Source organism: Protopterus annectens, chromosome 8.part1 (genome assembly GCF_019279795.1).
Source record: "Protopterus annectens isolate FY-2018-M chromosome 8.part1, PAN1.0, whole genome shotgun sequence".
NCBI lineage: Eukaryota > Metazoa > Chordata > Ceratodontiformes > Protopteridae > Protopterus > Protopterus annectens.
The window spans coordinates 242,529,550-242,545,145 of NC_056742.1; the positions used below are offsets into that span (position 1 = coordinate 242,529,550).

General features: G+C 41.2%; 1 protein-coding gene across 1 annotated transcript in view; it reads right to left on the bottom strand.

The window, feature by feature from the left end:
• PHAF1 (phagosome assembly factor 1) overlaps positions 1-15,596 on the bottom strand; it is a 1,784,739-nt gene that overhangs the window by 505,059 nt on the left and 1,264,084 nt on the right. Inside the window, exon 11 of the mRNA XM_044081838.1 lies at positions 2,701-2,783. Within this exon, the coding sequence (XP_043937773.1) occupies positions 2,701-2,783 (83 nt within the window). The remainder of the gene's footprint in view (positions 1-2,700; positions 2,784-15,596) is intronic.

The window sequence follows — 15,596 nt, forward strand, 5'->3', positions numbered from 1 at the left end:
AATGTGACACTCTGATGCAGTAGGAACCAGCTGAGAGCCTGCAGAGGCTAAAGCTCTCTCCATAACCTGTAAGGTGGGAGCCCTGAAAAGAGAAAGACCACCTCAGAACCGGAGTCACACCCTGCCCTAAGAGTCCGCCCTCTGAAGCAGGAGTCGAGGAATGACCCGCAGCCGACATAGCCCCAAGAGCCAAGGTCGGCTCCACATAAAAACAGGAGCCAATCAGAGACCCTCAGAACTGGCAGTGGAGTTTCGGCCCCAAGAATCTGTTGGTTCCAAGGAGAGGACCAAAGAACTCAAAGCAACATCTGGTTCCAAGATATGGATGCCTAGTGGCACCAGAACAGCTGGAACCAGGGGGATCAAAGTGCTGGGCTCCGAAGTGCCGGTGGAAGTCAGAGGAGGAAACTGCGAATGAGTCCTTGGAGAAGACACCCCAGCTCCAGGAGGGAGAGGGGCCTGAGAAGGGGCAGGAATACCTCTGGCCGCCAACAGCTGATCCAGCAATCTCAAGATGTCTACCAAGGAGAGACTCCTGAAGGATTGAACAGACAATCCTGAAGGGGAAAGAAGTTGTTCCAAAAAGGGACTGGGCAAGTGGCCTGCAAATAGGTCTAAGGAAGGTGAATACCTCGTCCTGGGAAAAAGATTCGGATCTGGTTTCGGCACTGAGGGGGGTGGGCGGAGCCTGTTGAGGCGCTGTTGGAGAAGTTGGCACCGAGCCAGAAACTAAAGATGGTGGTGCAGATGCTGGTGCCAAAAGCACTGTAGTGGCAGTAGTCAGTACCGAGGATTCTTTAAGTTGTTTCGGTACCTTTGCTTTTGGTTCTGTGGAGGTAGCCAGAACCGTTGCGTTATGTTTTTGTGCCACCAGTGCCATGGGGGACACAGGTACTGAGTGGCTCTTCTTTCTGACAGGGTCTGATTTAGGAGGATCAGACTTTGACAAAGCTTCACTAAAGGTAGTTTTTAATAAGCCCTTCAAAATGAGCTTATTCCGATGCTCGACCAAGATCCGGTTACTAAAGCTCTGGCAGATGTCGCAATTCTTGTCAAGATGAGGAGCTCCTAGGCAATAAATACACAAAAGATGCCCATCAGAACTTGGCATCTTTCTTCCATAGTCTTCGCACTGTTTAAATCCTAACGTGCCCTTATACTTTTCTGCCATTTTGAAAGAGGTAACAACTAAACACACACACACAGTAGGAAGGTCTACCAATGATGGTAGAGAGAAATACCAAAAGGGCATAAGAGAAAAAAGAAATGCCAACAATGGTATTAAGAATTACTGCAAATGGTAAGAAAGGCAGGAGAGGGGTTACCAACAATGGTAATGGAGATTACCAGAGGTACGTGATAGAGAATCCAAACACACCCAGTTAAGAAATATAAGGTATAATTAAGAGTATATATCTATAATATATATATATATATATATATATATATATATATATATATATATATATATATATATATTATATATTATAGGTAGTAAAAAAAAACATGTAAGAAATTTTATGACTTAGCTGACAGCAATGTCTGACACGTCTTGCTGACAGATTGGCAAACGAGATCTGGGGTAATGGGGAGAGGGGGATTGTGGGTAGAGTCTTAGCTCGAGTGTTTTTTGGCTGAGGCAAGCTGTAACACAGACAAGCCAGTTCCGAAGATTGGAACGGAGTCCCACTGGTCAAGAATGAACGAAGACTGACATCAGATTATTGCTCTAAAAGCTCAGGAGAGGAACCTGCGTCTATTCGCTATGGCGGCAAATGAGATCTGAGGTAATGGGGATGGAGTACTGCATTATGGGTAGAGGGAGGAGCTTGAGAGTTGGATCCGAAGTCTGGAATATGTGGCAGAGTCGGATCCGAGGACTGTATCTGAACCCATACATTAAGGAAGAATGAAAAGGGCAACATCAGATCAAATGATCATGTAATATGAAGAAAGTTTTAAACAGAGGGTTGACTTGTTGGGTCTTTATTTTTGATGAAGTCTAAATAAATGTGAAGACAAAAGTCTAACATCTGTTGGGCTCAGCTATTGCTTTCATTATTTTCTGTTGATGACGCTTTTGTCAGGCTTGGGTGGACAATGAGGTGTGTCCCAAGTACAAGTTTGGACCCAGGTCAATAGAATAGCCATGCCTGCTCAGCTCTGTCCTACCCCCCACCCCACCCCCTGCCTTAGTGTTCTTTTTGAGCTCAAGCACCCACCAGTGCTCAACAAAGGTCTGCCTTTCATGCTCCCTCCCTTTCAGGATAGGCATGTCCATCCCTCTTGCCTGTGTCATCAGGTGCCTGAGCCACCAGTCAAACTTGGGTCACCTGGGCCATAGTCAGGGTTTTATCCCTCTATGCCATCAGTGCAGGCAAGTACAGTACACAGAACTTGCTTTTCCGCATAACTTATCTTTATACAAACACTTCCAACCACCATAGAAAAGAATATATATTCTACAAATGTATAAATACATACTTTGTCATTTAAATAAACATATGTGGCTCTTTTTCCCTTTGTGCAGCTGCAGCTTGATGGCCCACACTTATTCATCTATGAAGGAACTACTCTTCAAAAACTATACTAATTTGCCTTTTATAGATGTGTAAGTAAATCTGCATTGAACAGCTCAAACTACGTGTTGCAATGAAATTACGACAGTCTTCTACACTTTAGAAAGTTACCAGTACTTACATGTTGAAGTTATAATGGCCAGGATAGTTTGTGTGCAAAACAAACTTCTTCACCTGATGTGTACTGGCTTCAAATAGCACATCCTAATACAAGGGGAAGAAAAAGGAAGTGTGGATATGATGACAATCATAAAAAAGGAAACAGTTGCACAAAATATACACATTTCAGAACTCATAAAACATGTTACACATAAATGAAAAGTCCAAGTTATGAACATGAGATTATTTTTTGGGTGTTTGCAAAAGATAAGTAGGCAGCTGCCCAAGAATCCTAATAGTTACTTGAGAAGGTGTCAAACAGAAAAACTGTCAATGCAGTCAAGGAAGATTTTTGTTGGGCCTTTAAAACTACATTGTACAATACTGGAAAAAGTTATCTGTATGAAGTTCACAGAAAATAAGATGCAGAGGATTGATACTACAAGCTATTAATGAGCTACTTCATGTAATATAGGGTTTGACTCACTCAGCCTCCATTCACATGCTGTACGAGTCTCTTAACCAGTCAGTGCTCTGCAGCAAGTTGGAAACTGAGCTAGGCTAGGCTCCTTAATGGCCTCCTGGACTGCATGCCTAAAAGCTACCTACCAGCCTACTATCTGAGGGGAAAAGATAGGACAGAATGGGTTGACAACATATGGATTTAACTAAGCATGAACTTATCTTGCTGCAGAGCAAAAGGTAAACAAAATGCCAGATAATAAATGGCAACATATCAATGCAAAGTGAGCAGTGTGTGCTATATGTAAACCTATGAGTACCACCATGTTACTGAAGCAACAGATGGAACAACTTGGAAAAAGTAAAATCACATAATATCTAGGAGTGACTACTATGGAAGGAGGTAGATCTGGCAATTAAGATAATGCTGGAGTGGCAGTGCAATTATTGACAGCAATTAGAGATCAGCAGCGTTTTTTTTATCTTTAAAGTCATCCTTCTCATTTGTTGTAAAGATTCAGTATACATGGCACACACGATAAATAAACACATATCTCAGAGCACTTACTAAAGTTGTCAGAAAAAAAAAGTGCAATATATCAATCTCTTCTGTGGAATTATGTGAACAGTCTGAAAAAGTATGCTCCTGGCAACGAAGAATAGGGATCTAAGCACTATCACCTAGTATAAAACAGCTTCCACTACATAAAGTCACACATATGATTTGAGCCTAAATATTCTGTGAGATGTTCTATAAGCATATTTTCTAAGTATGAATAGATAAGCATAAAAGAGAAAATAATTAACCAATACAATACCTGTGCACCTACGCCACTGTAAAACTTTATAACAACATTGTTAACAAATCAATGAACAAAAAAGTACAGTAATCATCTAATTCTCCTACTGAGGGAGAGAAAAATGATAAAATAACACACAAGAAGAAGCAAAGTACACAAAACAGAAACATCTTTATTGCAGCAGTAACTTTTCAGAATGGGTTCTCCAGTGAACATCAATTAAAGGTCCAACCCGTAAGTAAAATGACCCAGATGGGAAACATTACTCAGCCAGAAAAGTAATAATGGTTGCTAACTACAACTCATGTCACATTCAGTATCCATTTTCTGGTTCTGTACTTCAGTTCTACTCTTCATTAAAAGATACATTATGAAAAAAAGCCAGCACCTTATCACAACTAAACAGTTTATAACATTTAAGAGATGCAAAATCCAGCTCACCACCTACAGTCAGAAGCTATCATACCTACAGAAATTATTTAATCTTGTTCTGTATTTCTGCATGTCTCTGCTTCCAAATAGTGCAACTAATGGCTAATGAATGTTCTGTACGCATAAATAAGTTTTTTAACTGTACAGGTTCTCACTTTTATGTAATGCATGTTAACTACATTCTCAAAGACTAATAACCTGCAACTAAGGAAAACTGTTGCCAGAAACTAAAGCAAGAATTCACCAAAGCTGATCAACAGAAGGCCCAACAGCAGCAGCTGGAATGTTTGGGTGCACCTTTCTTGTGCCCTCTCACGTGGATCAAACTATTGCGCTCACATAGTCAAAGCACATGTAACCACTTGAGGTCATACGTGATGACCCAGAACTACTGCTAACTTCCAGTGGTGGCTGGTGACTTCAAATCAAAGGGAGGCTGCAGGAGACAGGTGAATGGGTGAGGGGGGGGGTCAATGGGAAGGGGTGTGGCCAACCAGAAAAGGGAGGAGCTATGCTCAAAACCACAAAAACTGTAACTAATTAAATACGTTGTCCTGGGTGCCAAACCGTCATTATGAGAGTTCAATCAAGACAAAATGAAGTGTAGAAGAAAAAAAAATATTTCAATGCATTGGCTGCATGACAGCTTACTTAATATCTAGATGGAAACAAAAAGGTTGTGAGGCATGAAAAAATAAATTACTTTTTAAATACATTACTGGAATGCCAGTCAAAATCAAGATATAAGAAAAACAAGCAGCACTCAACTCAAACCACTTCTCCTTGCACTGCAGTTCTAATTATAAATTATATTCAGCTTTATTAAAGTACCAAGTAACATGCTGAAAGTAGCAATCTCTGTGATACCCCACTTATAAAAATGTTTCTTATCCAAAAAGACCTGCTGCCTGACAACTATCTACTTGTTTCATGGGGAAAACATGATCAAAGTAAAAAATGAAAAGCAAACAAGAAACAAGCTCAAGATACACTGCTTAAAGGATTATTGTACAGGTAATGGACCACACATGATAGACTGGCATTCTGTTTGGTTTACATGTAAAGTCTACAAAGATGACTGCAAGTCTCCAACAAATGCAATGAGCTTCTTAAAATAATGTAATCCTGTCCTTTATTACAAATACTGTCATATGCATTTCAATACCCAAGGCTTATACATTATCTAGTTATGTAAGTATTTTCTGCATGGCAACAACAGAAAGGCGTTCAGTGTTGGCAATTATTTAACAGTATGCTTATTAAAGCTTACTTGCATCTTACAATCTCAGACACGCTTACCTGATGGTCATTAAAACATTGCTACTTAAACAGAGAGTAAAAGGCACTTTCTGAGTAATAAGCATAAATCAAAAGAACTTGTTGAGAAAACCACTTTATGACACAACAGCAAAGGTTACAGGTAAAAACCCTTCTTCAGTGCATAACATACAACTACAAACCACAACTGGTTTATATACAGGTCAAAATCACGATTATATATTTATTTACAGCTTGTTTTATTAATAAGCATAAATCAACAGTATAAAAATATGCCAGAAACCAGAACATTCTGCAAAATCAAGGACAGAATAAAGGTAGCACTTGTGTCTACCTTGGATGGGGGTTTATTCTGCACATTTACACTGCACAACTGCTCCTTGCCTTGCTTGGATACATCCAGAGTCACTACATGGGGGAGTTGGGTGCAACAAGTATGTCACAATTTGAAATGTCTCTGGCTGACTGTGATGGCCCTGACACATTTGTCATACCTCTCAACCTCAGAACAAGAAATATGGACAGAGCCATACATAGATGTGAGACAAAGGCCCAAAAATAAGGACAATTTTAAAATATTGCGGTAATAAACTTAGAAAGATAATAAACTAGTAGGTCTTGCATTAGTATGAATTTTCTGAAAGGTACGAAATCTGAAACTCAAATGTCTGCCATTATTTTATAACTTCAGTCTTTAATGATTTGCCACTAATTTGCCAGAAAAACACAATTTTATGAATAATGGACGAAAAATGTGATGCAAAAATATAAAACAGCCACACAATACAGCTGGCAACCTGTCAAAGAAGGGACACTTTCTTAATATTAGTACTAACTTAAGCAGTTGACAAAATAAAAGAATCTACATGCATTTCTGAATAAAAGTAATCTATAACTCTGATTATTACAGTTATTTCTTAATTGTAAGCCCTCCACGTTTTCTTCCAAAATTGCCATTTTGCGGCAGAATTATTAGGGGAAGAGTAACATTTTGAGCCAAAATCTGGGACAGTTGAGAGGTTTGGATATGCCTAAGTCTATAAAGCAATTTATTTGCATGTATCTCTCAACCTATTAATGCAGGAAATCTGGACAAAGCCAAACATACTGGGGGAACATATAAACAGTACTATAAATTGTTGTATAAACTGAGACAATTGATAAAACAGGTCTTGCTTTAGCATGCATTTTTCTGAAGGTTATGAAGTCTGGAACTCAGTGTCTGCCATTATTTAGTGACTTAATTCCTAAATTATTTACCAGAAAACCACACATTTTATGAGGAACAAACCAAAAATAAGAAGCAAAAATCTATTCATTCTGTGAAAATCTGAACAGTTGAGAGGTATAGTTCAGCCAGGGCTGTGTCTGAGTTTGCCGCCCTTCTCCCTCACAAAATCATGGTCGAATGGGGCCTCCCCCCTGCAGCCATTCCAATGAACCATTACTTGGATATTTCACCCCATTTACCATAAACACTAATGTGCATACTGCTTTACTTCTACGATGATTTGGACTTCATTTGAAAGTTTTATTTTGCATTTTACAGCACAAACACTAAGACATCTGCTAAATAAAGCAATGCAATCTCACAATGAAAACAGATTTAGCATTAAAACTTCTCTGCCCTTGAAACTCACATTCATTGAAACAGCATTGAAACCCACATTCAAAGAAAATACATTTTGCCAGTGGCAGATAAAGATTAACTTTGGACTGTTTTCTAATCATAGGCCCCTTGTACACGAAACATACATGTGGTCTTTGATACACCTTCCTAATTGTATTAAATTATATTCCTTGTACATTATAGTACAGTTGTTAGAGGGCGTTTTAAATTTGTTTTGAACATTTTTCCAGTAAACAATGAAACAAAATGCATGCACCAATAAAGACAAAACTGCCCAATTCAGAACATTTCTATCATAAAAGTCTACTCAAACTTCTACAGTCCACCAGTATCAGTAAATATGCACAATCTCTGAAGCAAAAGTCATCTAAATAATTCCACATTAAAGAAATCTGTAACTAATGAAGAGGTTGCTGCTAACAAACAATGTTATATTTCATTGTTTCATCTACAAATAAAGCGCCTGCTGCCCTTGAGGAATAAATTGCCTAAGTTGCATTAAAAAAACGATAAGCTAGTAATATTGCAATACGGAATGGATGGCAAACTGATAACAGGTTCATAGTTACTAGGTATCTTTACCAAAAAGTTCTGCAGCATCCATCCCCTTTACAATATAGTACAGTATCAGCAATGCATCTACCTACTGTGGGAGTAGAACCCACAGCCTTCTGCATCAAAAGCAAGTACACTACTTATTGTGCTATTAACAATGCAAGCAGACTCTGCATAAGCAGCACTAAACTTTTGTTCCCCTGCAGCTCTCAGCTTCTTGTAAAATCTACTTGACACTCAGTTGCATCTCTGAACTCTGCAGCACAAGAAATCTGGAAAAATCCAAAATTTAGGGGGGGGGGCAAAAGACCAAAAAACAGGGACACATTTTAAACATTGCTTGCATAATGTTGGAAAGTTGTTAGAATAAAATGTTGTGTTACCACCAAACACTTCACTGCCAGGTATTGAACCCAGGAGCCTGTGCAAAACTGTGAGAGCAACATACCACTATGCCAAATCATCTGTTTTATGAAAGAAAGGTAGATTAAATGGCTACCATTTAGTGAATTCAGTTCTCACCATAGCTGTCAATATCTTAGCACAAAGCCAATAATGAGGGAATACAGCCCCCAAACATATTCAGTGAGTTCAGTTATCACCATAGCTGTCAACCTTAGCACAAAAAACCTGGTTGAAGGCAATAATGGGGGAATATAGTCCAAAGAATAGGGACAAATATCCATTGAGGACACCAGAGCAAACCCACATAAACACAGGGAGGACATGCAGACTCCACACAGAAGGCACCCCAGCCAAGAATCAAACCAGACAACCTGTAGCTGTCAGGCAACAATGCTACCACTGCACTAATGGCTGTGTTAAGTAACAAAAATACAGAAACCACAGATTTTATGAGGAACAGAACAAATATGAGGCAAAATATCTGTAAATGTTTTACAAATGGTGGTGGGTAGGGAATTCAGGCTCTTGCCACTTGGGCCCAAGGTACAGGGTTCAAGCCTTATACTCTACCCACCACCATGTAGCAACTGGGGCATTTTACAGGTGGGGGGGCTGCAGTCCTATAGCACAAGTCGCCCCTGCTAACTTCACAAGTGCCCCACACCAAAGAAATAACTGAGACTATTTTTTTCAATATTAATGGATATGTGACAGACTCCTCCTTGGTGGGTCTATAAATCGGATTTTCATTCCAGCCTCTCACTGTTATTTCCTATAAATGTCCTTAATTATTAGAAGGCATGCAGATGTCCTCTGCTGGTCATCAATATGCATAACATTAGAAATATGTTTCTATGCCCTCCAATTCACCCTGACCACTCAGCATCAACAAGCACATTTTCTGTAAATCAAAAAGACGATGCAGCACCTACACTGTTATAATATATGAAAACACATACTCCAACAACAGTTGCTGGGTGGAGGAACTCCCAAATAGAGAAGAGATCTCACTCTTTGACAAACTGATACATTAAGAATACATCTACTATACCTAACAATGCTTCCCCTCACAAATGGGTCAACACATCAGATTCAGAAGGATTACAAGCAGTACCTCCGCAGGAGGCAAGAAGCAGAACACAGCCAAGAAATTACCTCCGCAGGAGGCAAGAAGCAGAACACAGCCAAGAAATAAAGGCTTAGAAGGTTAAGACCTGAGATGGCCTAGTGGGCTAATGCACTATGCTGTAGTTGAAGAACTGAGGTTCAGAAGAAGCCCAGTGCTTCAAGCCACAGTCAGAGAGAAAAAAAAAAGACTGAAGCAGGTGTGAACTGATGACTTTGTTGACAAGGCACAAATGTCCAAAACACATTCTTGAACAAGGTACTGGAAGCAGCAAGGTCTGTTTTGGGGTGGCTTTTGACAACATAATTTTCAAGTGGGTAGTTCATCACCTGCAGGCAAAAGAAAATACAGACAGCATTTTCTTAACAATTGCCAACTCTTTTTTTCAAGCAAACACAAAATTCAGACAGTCATTTCAGATAAAACTCAAGCTGGTGGCACAGTCCAGAGCTAAAATGGGTTTTATTCCCTACTTTCTGTCCTTGAAAAGGCAACAAAAGGTATACTTGTTAGGGGTAATTTTAAAACCACTTTTAGAGGGAAAGGTATGTTATTCTTAAAGGACACACTAGCCTTGTGAAAGACCAGATATGATTTCCTACAGATAAGTGCTTGAACTCGGACATCCTGTGAGGACAGGCTATCCCCATCAGAAAAGCTGAAAATGTATTTACGACACAAACTATGCCACTAATCCATCAGGTTTGAATAGTGAATGGGCAAACCTGTCATTTGTGAAATCCAAGTCACATGGAGGAGAGAAGGTTCATCAAAGGAGGACAAAGAACAGAACCCCCTATAAAGAACTGCTTGACCAACAAGTGTTAGGCAAACTTTTAATATTCCACAAGGTGATTATGAGGAAAACTGAGACATGCACCATGAAATAACAATATTCAACTTACAACTGCCTGAGATAAATGAATAAAGTGGCTCCAATTAACTGGAGGACCTCTTACACTTAATCTAATTAGGACAACATGTCTGTGGGTGGAGGATTTCCTAGATGCATCCATCACTTCTGACACCCTACCTGGAAGAAATGGTAGAATTTAGGAGTCTAAATCAGAAGCCCTGGTGGAACTACTTGTCATCCAAACCATGAGAAACCTCTGACATGTACAGAGAAGGCTTACTGCAGTGCCAGAGACATGAGAAGACTAAAACCACAGCTTTCTCAGACACTAATGAATGACAAATATGACAAGATTACAAGACTGGAGGAAGAACAGAAGTAGAGAAAGAGCTGAGAGAAGAAAAGTAGCCACTTTTGTGATTTTAAGTATTTTCGTCTGATTTTTTGTTAAGTTTTACTGCTTTGCCGCCTACTTTTTGGCATTTTCCAGCTTGCTAAAGTTTATATCTGTAACAGTAACAGTACCTGGAAAACATCTAGAGCCTGTTTACTGCTTTTCCTGTGTTGCACTTAATTTAAAATTGTTTTTTTTCTCTAAAACTGCATTTTACCTGATTTGGCCTAGCACTCAAGTGTGGGGTCATTTATTGCACTGTTGTGATTATTTTGCTGCTTGTGTATCTCTGCTACCTTTAAACTACAACAAAAAGAAAAAAAAAAAAATCTTGCTTTTTTCCCACTTTCTGAAAGTTAAGAAAGTTCAGTTACAGATTTGCTGTTCTGAACTGTTTGGAAGTTTCTAGAAGGCCAGTGCTTGCTTGGGCTAAAGGTAAGTCCCTGTGTTCACCAGTGGAAGTGGTTAACACTGAACAGCCTGCTTGTCCCTGGAGGAGTGGTTACTACCTAGAAGCTGTAGTTTTATTGGCTATTTTGGGTCAATTCTAAACTCCTTGATCTCTCTCTCTTAAAACCCTACAACTCTCTTTTTGCACGGTTTTGCGCACTGAGCAGCATCGGGCAGCGCTGCCTAAACAGGTTTAAACTATTCCAGGCTCCACAAAGTCTGCTCTTCACTTTTTCCCTTAGAACTGTTCAAACTCTCAAAGTAATCACTCTATTCTCTTTCTAAAGCCCTGCACTTGCTCATCTCTTATAAGGAAACACTAACTAACTAAAGCACTACACCCTCCTTGACTTCTCATAAGTATTAGGCTCCCGATTGGTCCTTCCTGATCAAGTGAAAAATCAGTTCCCTTCCCTAATCTGATCAAGTAAAAAAACAGCTCCCTTTACTAATCTGGTATGTCCAAGGGTCAGATTCAAGGTTAATCTCCAGTCCAGCTGGTGAATCTGGGAATTTTGAGGCAATGTTACAATTGCCTTATGTACACAGACAACCCTCTCCTCCTTCCAACAAACTCTAATACATGTGAGAGATGCAGTTACACAGCCAAACTGGAGGCAGAGCTCTCTCAACCCAAGACTGGCACAGTCAGTCAGGAGGAAAAGGTAACCACCCACACCACAAATCCAGTCTCACACAGACCTATTGCATCTGCATATCCAACACAAACACACAAAAACATACTCAGAGGCTCTAAATAAAAATCTGCCTAAACAGCAAAGACCTCCTAAGCAGATATCCAAGCAACAGCCACCCCTCAACAATACCCACAAATCACATATCTCACAAAATCAGTGTGCCTCACAGTCACAGCCCTTAAGGCCAAACAACACACCAAATACACTTGTTATAGGGGATTCTATTGTAAGGCACACTGACGTCCTGCTCACCAGGCTGAACAAGGAGAAGGTCACTGTAAGCTGCCTGTTGGTGTGCCAGGATCCACCACATAATGCAAGCACTAAGGTCACTCCAAAGCAAGTACAAGTATGACTCTGTCATTGCCCATGCTGGTGTGAATGACCTGAGACGTACCTCCCTGGACTACATGAATTGAGACATAGAGGAGCTCTCTGACCATGTAGCCCAGGCTGGTATGACCCTGACCTTGAGTAGCATCTTGCCCTCACCAAGAATGATGCCACAGTATAAAGACAAAATGATCAGTTTCAACAATTGGCTAAAGTATTGGTGTCATTCAAAGGGGATCCAGTGTCTGTCAGCCTGGGATGACATGCTCGACAAGCCACGTTGCTTCGCTAGGGACAGCTTGCACCTGTCACCCTTAGGCTTTTGTATACTGGCCAAGGCTCTTGCCACCCCATAGTGCCTTTTTTAGGCAAGGCTCAAAGGACAAACCCACCTCCATAGACAACCCAAGGATAAAAAAACTAAAGGTAATGCTACTCAATGCCACAAGTCTAAACCTCAAGATGCACGCACTCGAGGCTCTCCTCAGTATGGAGAAAATCGATGTCTGTGCAGTAACAGAAACCTGGTTCAAGGCTCCTGAGAGCACCCCAGCACTACCAGGTTATAACTCATACCATGCATTTCGGCCCCAAAACTCGGACTGAAGCACAAAAGGAGGGGGAGTATCTATATTCATCAAAGATACCAACACCTCCAGGTTAGTGTCACTGCAGGAAGCATCGGAAACCATCCATGTGCAACTAACAGCGGGCAAAACTGCCTTTCAGTTTGTAGCCTGCTACAGAACACCCTCCCTATTACAGGAACCCCACTTGGCATTCTTGAGAACACTGGAGAATATGAAGGTCTCTCCAAACACTATGTTACTGGGTGACTTCAACTACCCAAACATTGACTGGGAAAACTACTCAAGCCCAAACACCCTCGCCCAACGGTTCCTTGAATTTATAAACTCTAATGCAATGGAACAACTGGTCACCACTCCCACAAAAGGGAACATATTGGACCTGGTCATCACCAACATGTGGACTCTATGTTCCACACCAGAGGTATACCCCTCACTGGTAAGATCAGACCATAAACAAATTTTCCTGGACATCCATATCCCATCCCCACCCCCAGCCAAGGAAATCACTGTAAAGAATTTCGCAAAAGCCAACTTTGCACTTCTCAAGACTGAGGTGGAATCCTTCAAAGCCCCTGGGCCAGAGGATAATACAGCCCAATCCGCAGAATCCTTTACAAATGCATTCTATGAGCACCTGCAGGAATGCATGGATCGTGCTATCCCAAATAAAACCAAGACTCACTCCTCCAAAAACAGTAGACCGGTCTGGTGGACCCCGGCCATAAATAAGCTATACAACAGAAGGAGGAAGCTACTACATGACAGAGCAAAATCCCAAAAAGGGAAGGCATCTCTGATCAGTATTAGCAAGAAACTTCGATCCCTCATAAAATCATCAAAGGCCAGTTTCGAAAGACAAACTGCCCTAGACACTAAAGATAATCACAAGGCCTTCTTTAGTTATGTCAGGAACATGGGCGGAAACTCCCAGATATGCTCTGAATTGTTGCATAACGGTACAAAATATACCAAACCTACAGACATACCCAACATCCTGGCAGACAGATTCAGTGTAAACTTCTCCCCCCCCCTTCCCCCCCAAAGGAGCAAATGCCTAACCCAACTGAATGTAACCTCCCTGACATCACATATGCACAGGTGAAAGCTGCCCTCTCCAAAGCAAAAAACACAGCATCTATGGGACCGGACGGTGTCCCAGGCTGTGTCTACATGAGCTCGAAGAAGAACTGAACCCTCACATTAAGTCAATGTTCAAACTTAGCCTTACTACAGGATATGTACCCAAAGAATGGCGTACAGCTACAGTGGTCCCACTCCACAAAGGTGGTGCCACAATGGACCCCGGAAACTATCACCCCGTAAGCCTGTCTAGTCTGGTCTGCAAAGCTATGGAGCGTATTATCATGGAACTCATAAACAAAGACATTGGGAGCCTTCAGACACTGGACCCTACCCAATTCGGCTTTGTTAAGGGCAGATCTTGCCTCTTAAACCTAGTTGATTTCTTTGAAACAGTTACCAAAGCCATAGATGAGGGCAAGGTAGTCCACACAGCCTACCTGGACCTCGCAAAAGCCTTCGACATAATACCCCACTCGGGCATCATAAATAAGCTTATCAGCTTAAATATCAACCCCTATATCACAAGATGGGTTGCAAACTTGCTCAGAGATAGAACCCACATGGTCAGAATCACAGGTGCCATGTCCGAATCCAAACCAGTTACAAGTGGCATCCCACAGGGCTCAGTTCTGGGACCTCTCTTGTTCGGTATATACTTCTCTGAGGTTCAGGCTAACACAGGGGGATTATGGCTGACAAAGTTCGCAGATGACTGCAAACTGGGGGCCATAATCAAATCTCCAGCTGACACAAGCATCCTCCAAAAGGGTCTCACAGAGACGGATGCTTGGTGCCAGAGCCACGGCCTCAAGCTAAATGCTAAAAAGTGCATAGTCATCCCCTTTGGGAAAAACAAGGTGCCCACAAATTACCACATAGGTGGTAATCCATTAAGTACAGAAGAAGTAATTAGAGATTTGGGGACCAACGTAGATAGTAATCTCTCCTTTGATAATCACGTTGCCAAAGTGGTTACAAAGACCTTCTATATAGCCCACCGTATCACGAAAGGGTTCGCATCTAGATCAAGAGAGGTCATTGTGCCCCCCTACTCATCACTCATCAGGCCCATAATTGAATACAATGCCCCTTTTGGGATGTACCTTACCAGACACCTGCAGCAACTTGAGACACCCCAAAAGTACCTCACCAAGAGGATCATGGGCTACAAACAGATGTCCTATGCAGCTCGACTAAAGAAACTCCAGCTCTACTCAGTTGCTTACCGCCTACTCAGAGGTGATCTATGCCTGATGTACAAAGCCATGTGAAACCCAGAATTAATGAACATGCTCCACCTCAAAAAATCCAAGTCCCTTAGAGCTACATACTCCAGGGACCTAAACCTCAGCACAAAAATAAACAGGACATGTTGGAGGGACAGATTAATTTCCCAGAGGTTCCCCTCACTCTGGAATAGAATCCCAATTCATGTTAGACATAGCCCCTCGCTGACCCTCTTCAAGCGAAATCTGGACGCGTGGATGGGAAATCGCAAATTCACCCCTGGGATCTCTTCTGTGTCCCTGCTAGACAGAGGCACAGTAAACTAATCTTAAAAGGGTACCTTCTGTGACCTACTTTACAGAGGCACAGTAGGCTAATCTAATAGGGAGGCGAAAGCCAAATACACTCTGGTTAGGCTTATAAATGCCCTAGGACAGATAGCCTAGTATCTACCTATGAACTCCTTTACAAGCACTTTTCTGCTAGGGTCTACAATGCAATTCTTTGAGGATTTTTGTGTCAGTTACCTGAAGGGTCGATTAACATGCTGGCTGTGAAAGGAAGGGCTTTATTCCAGACATCTGTATGAGAAGGATAGA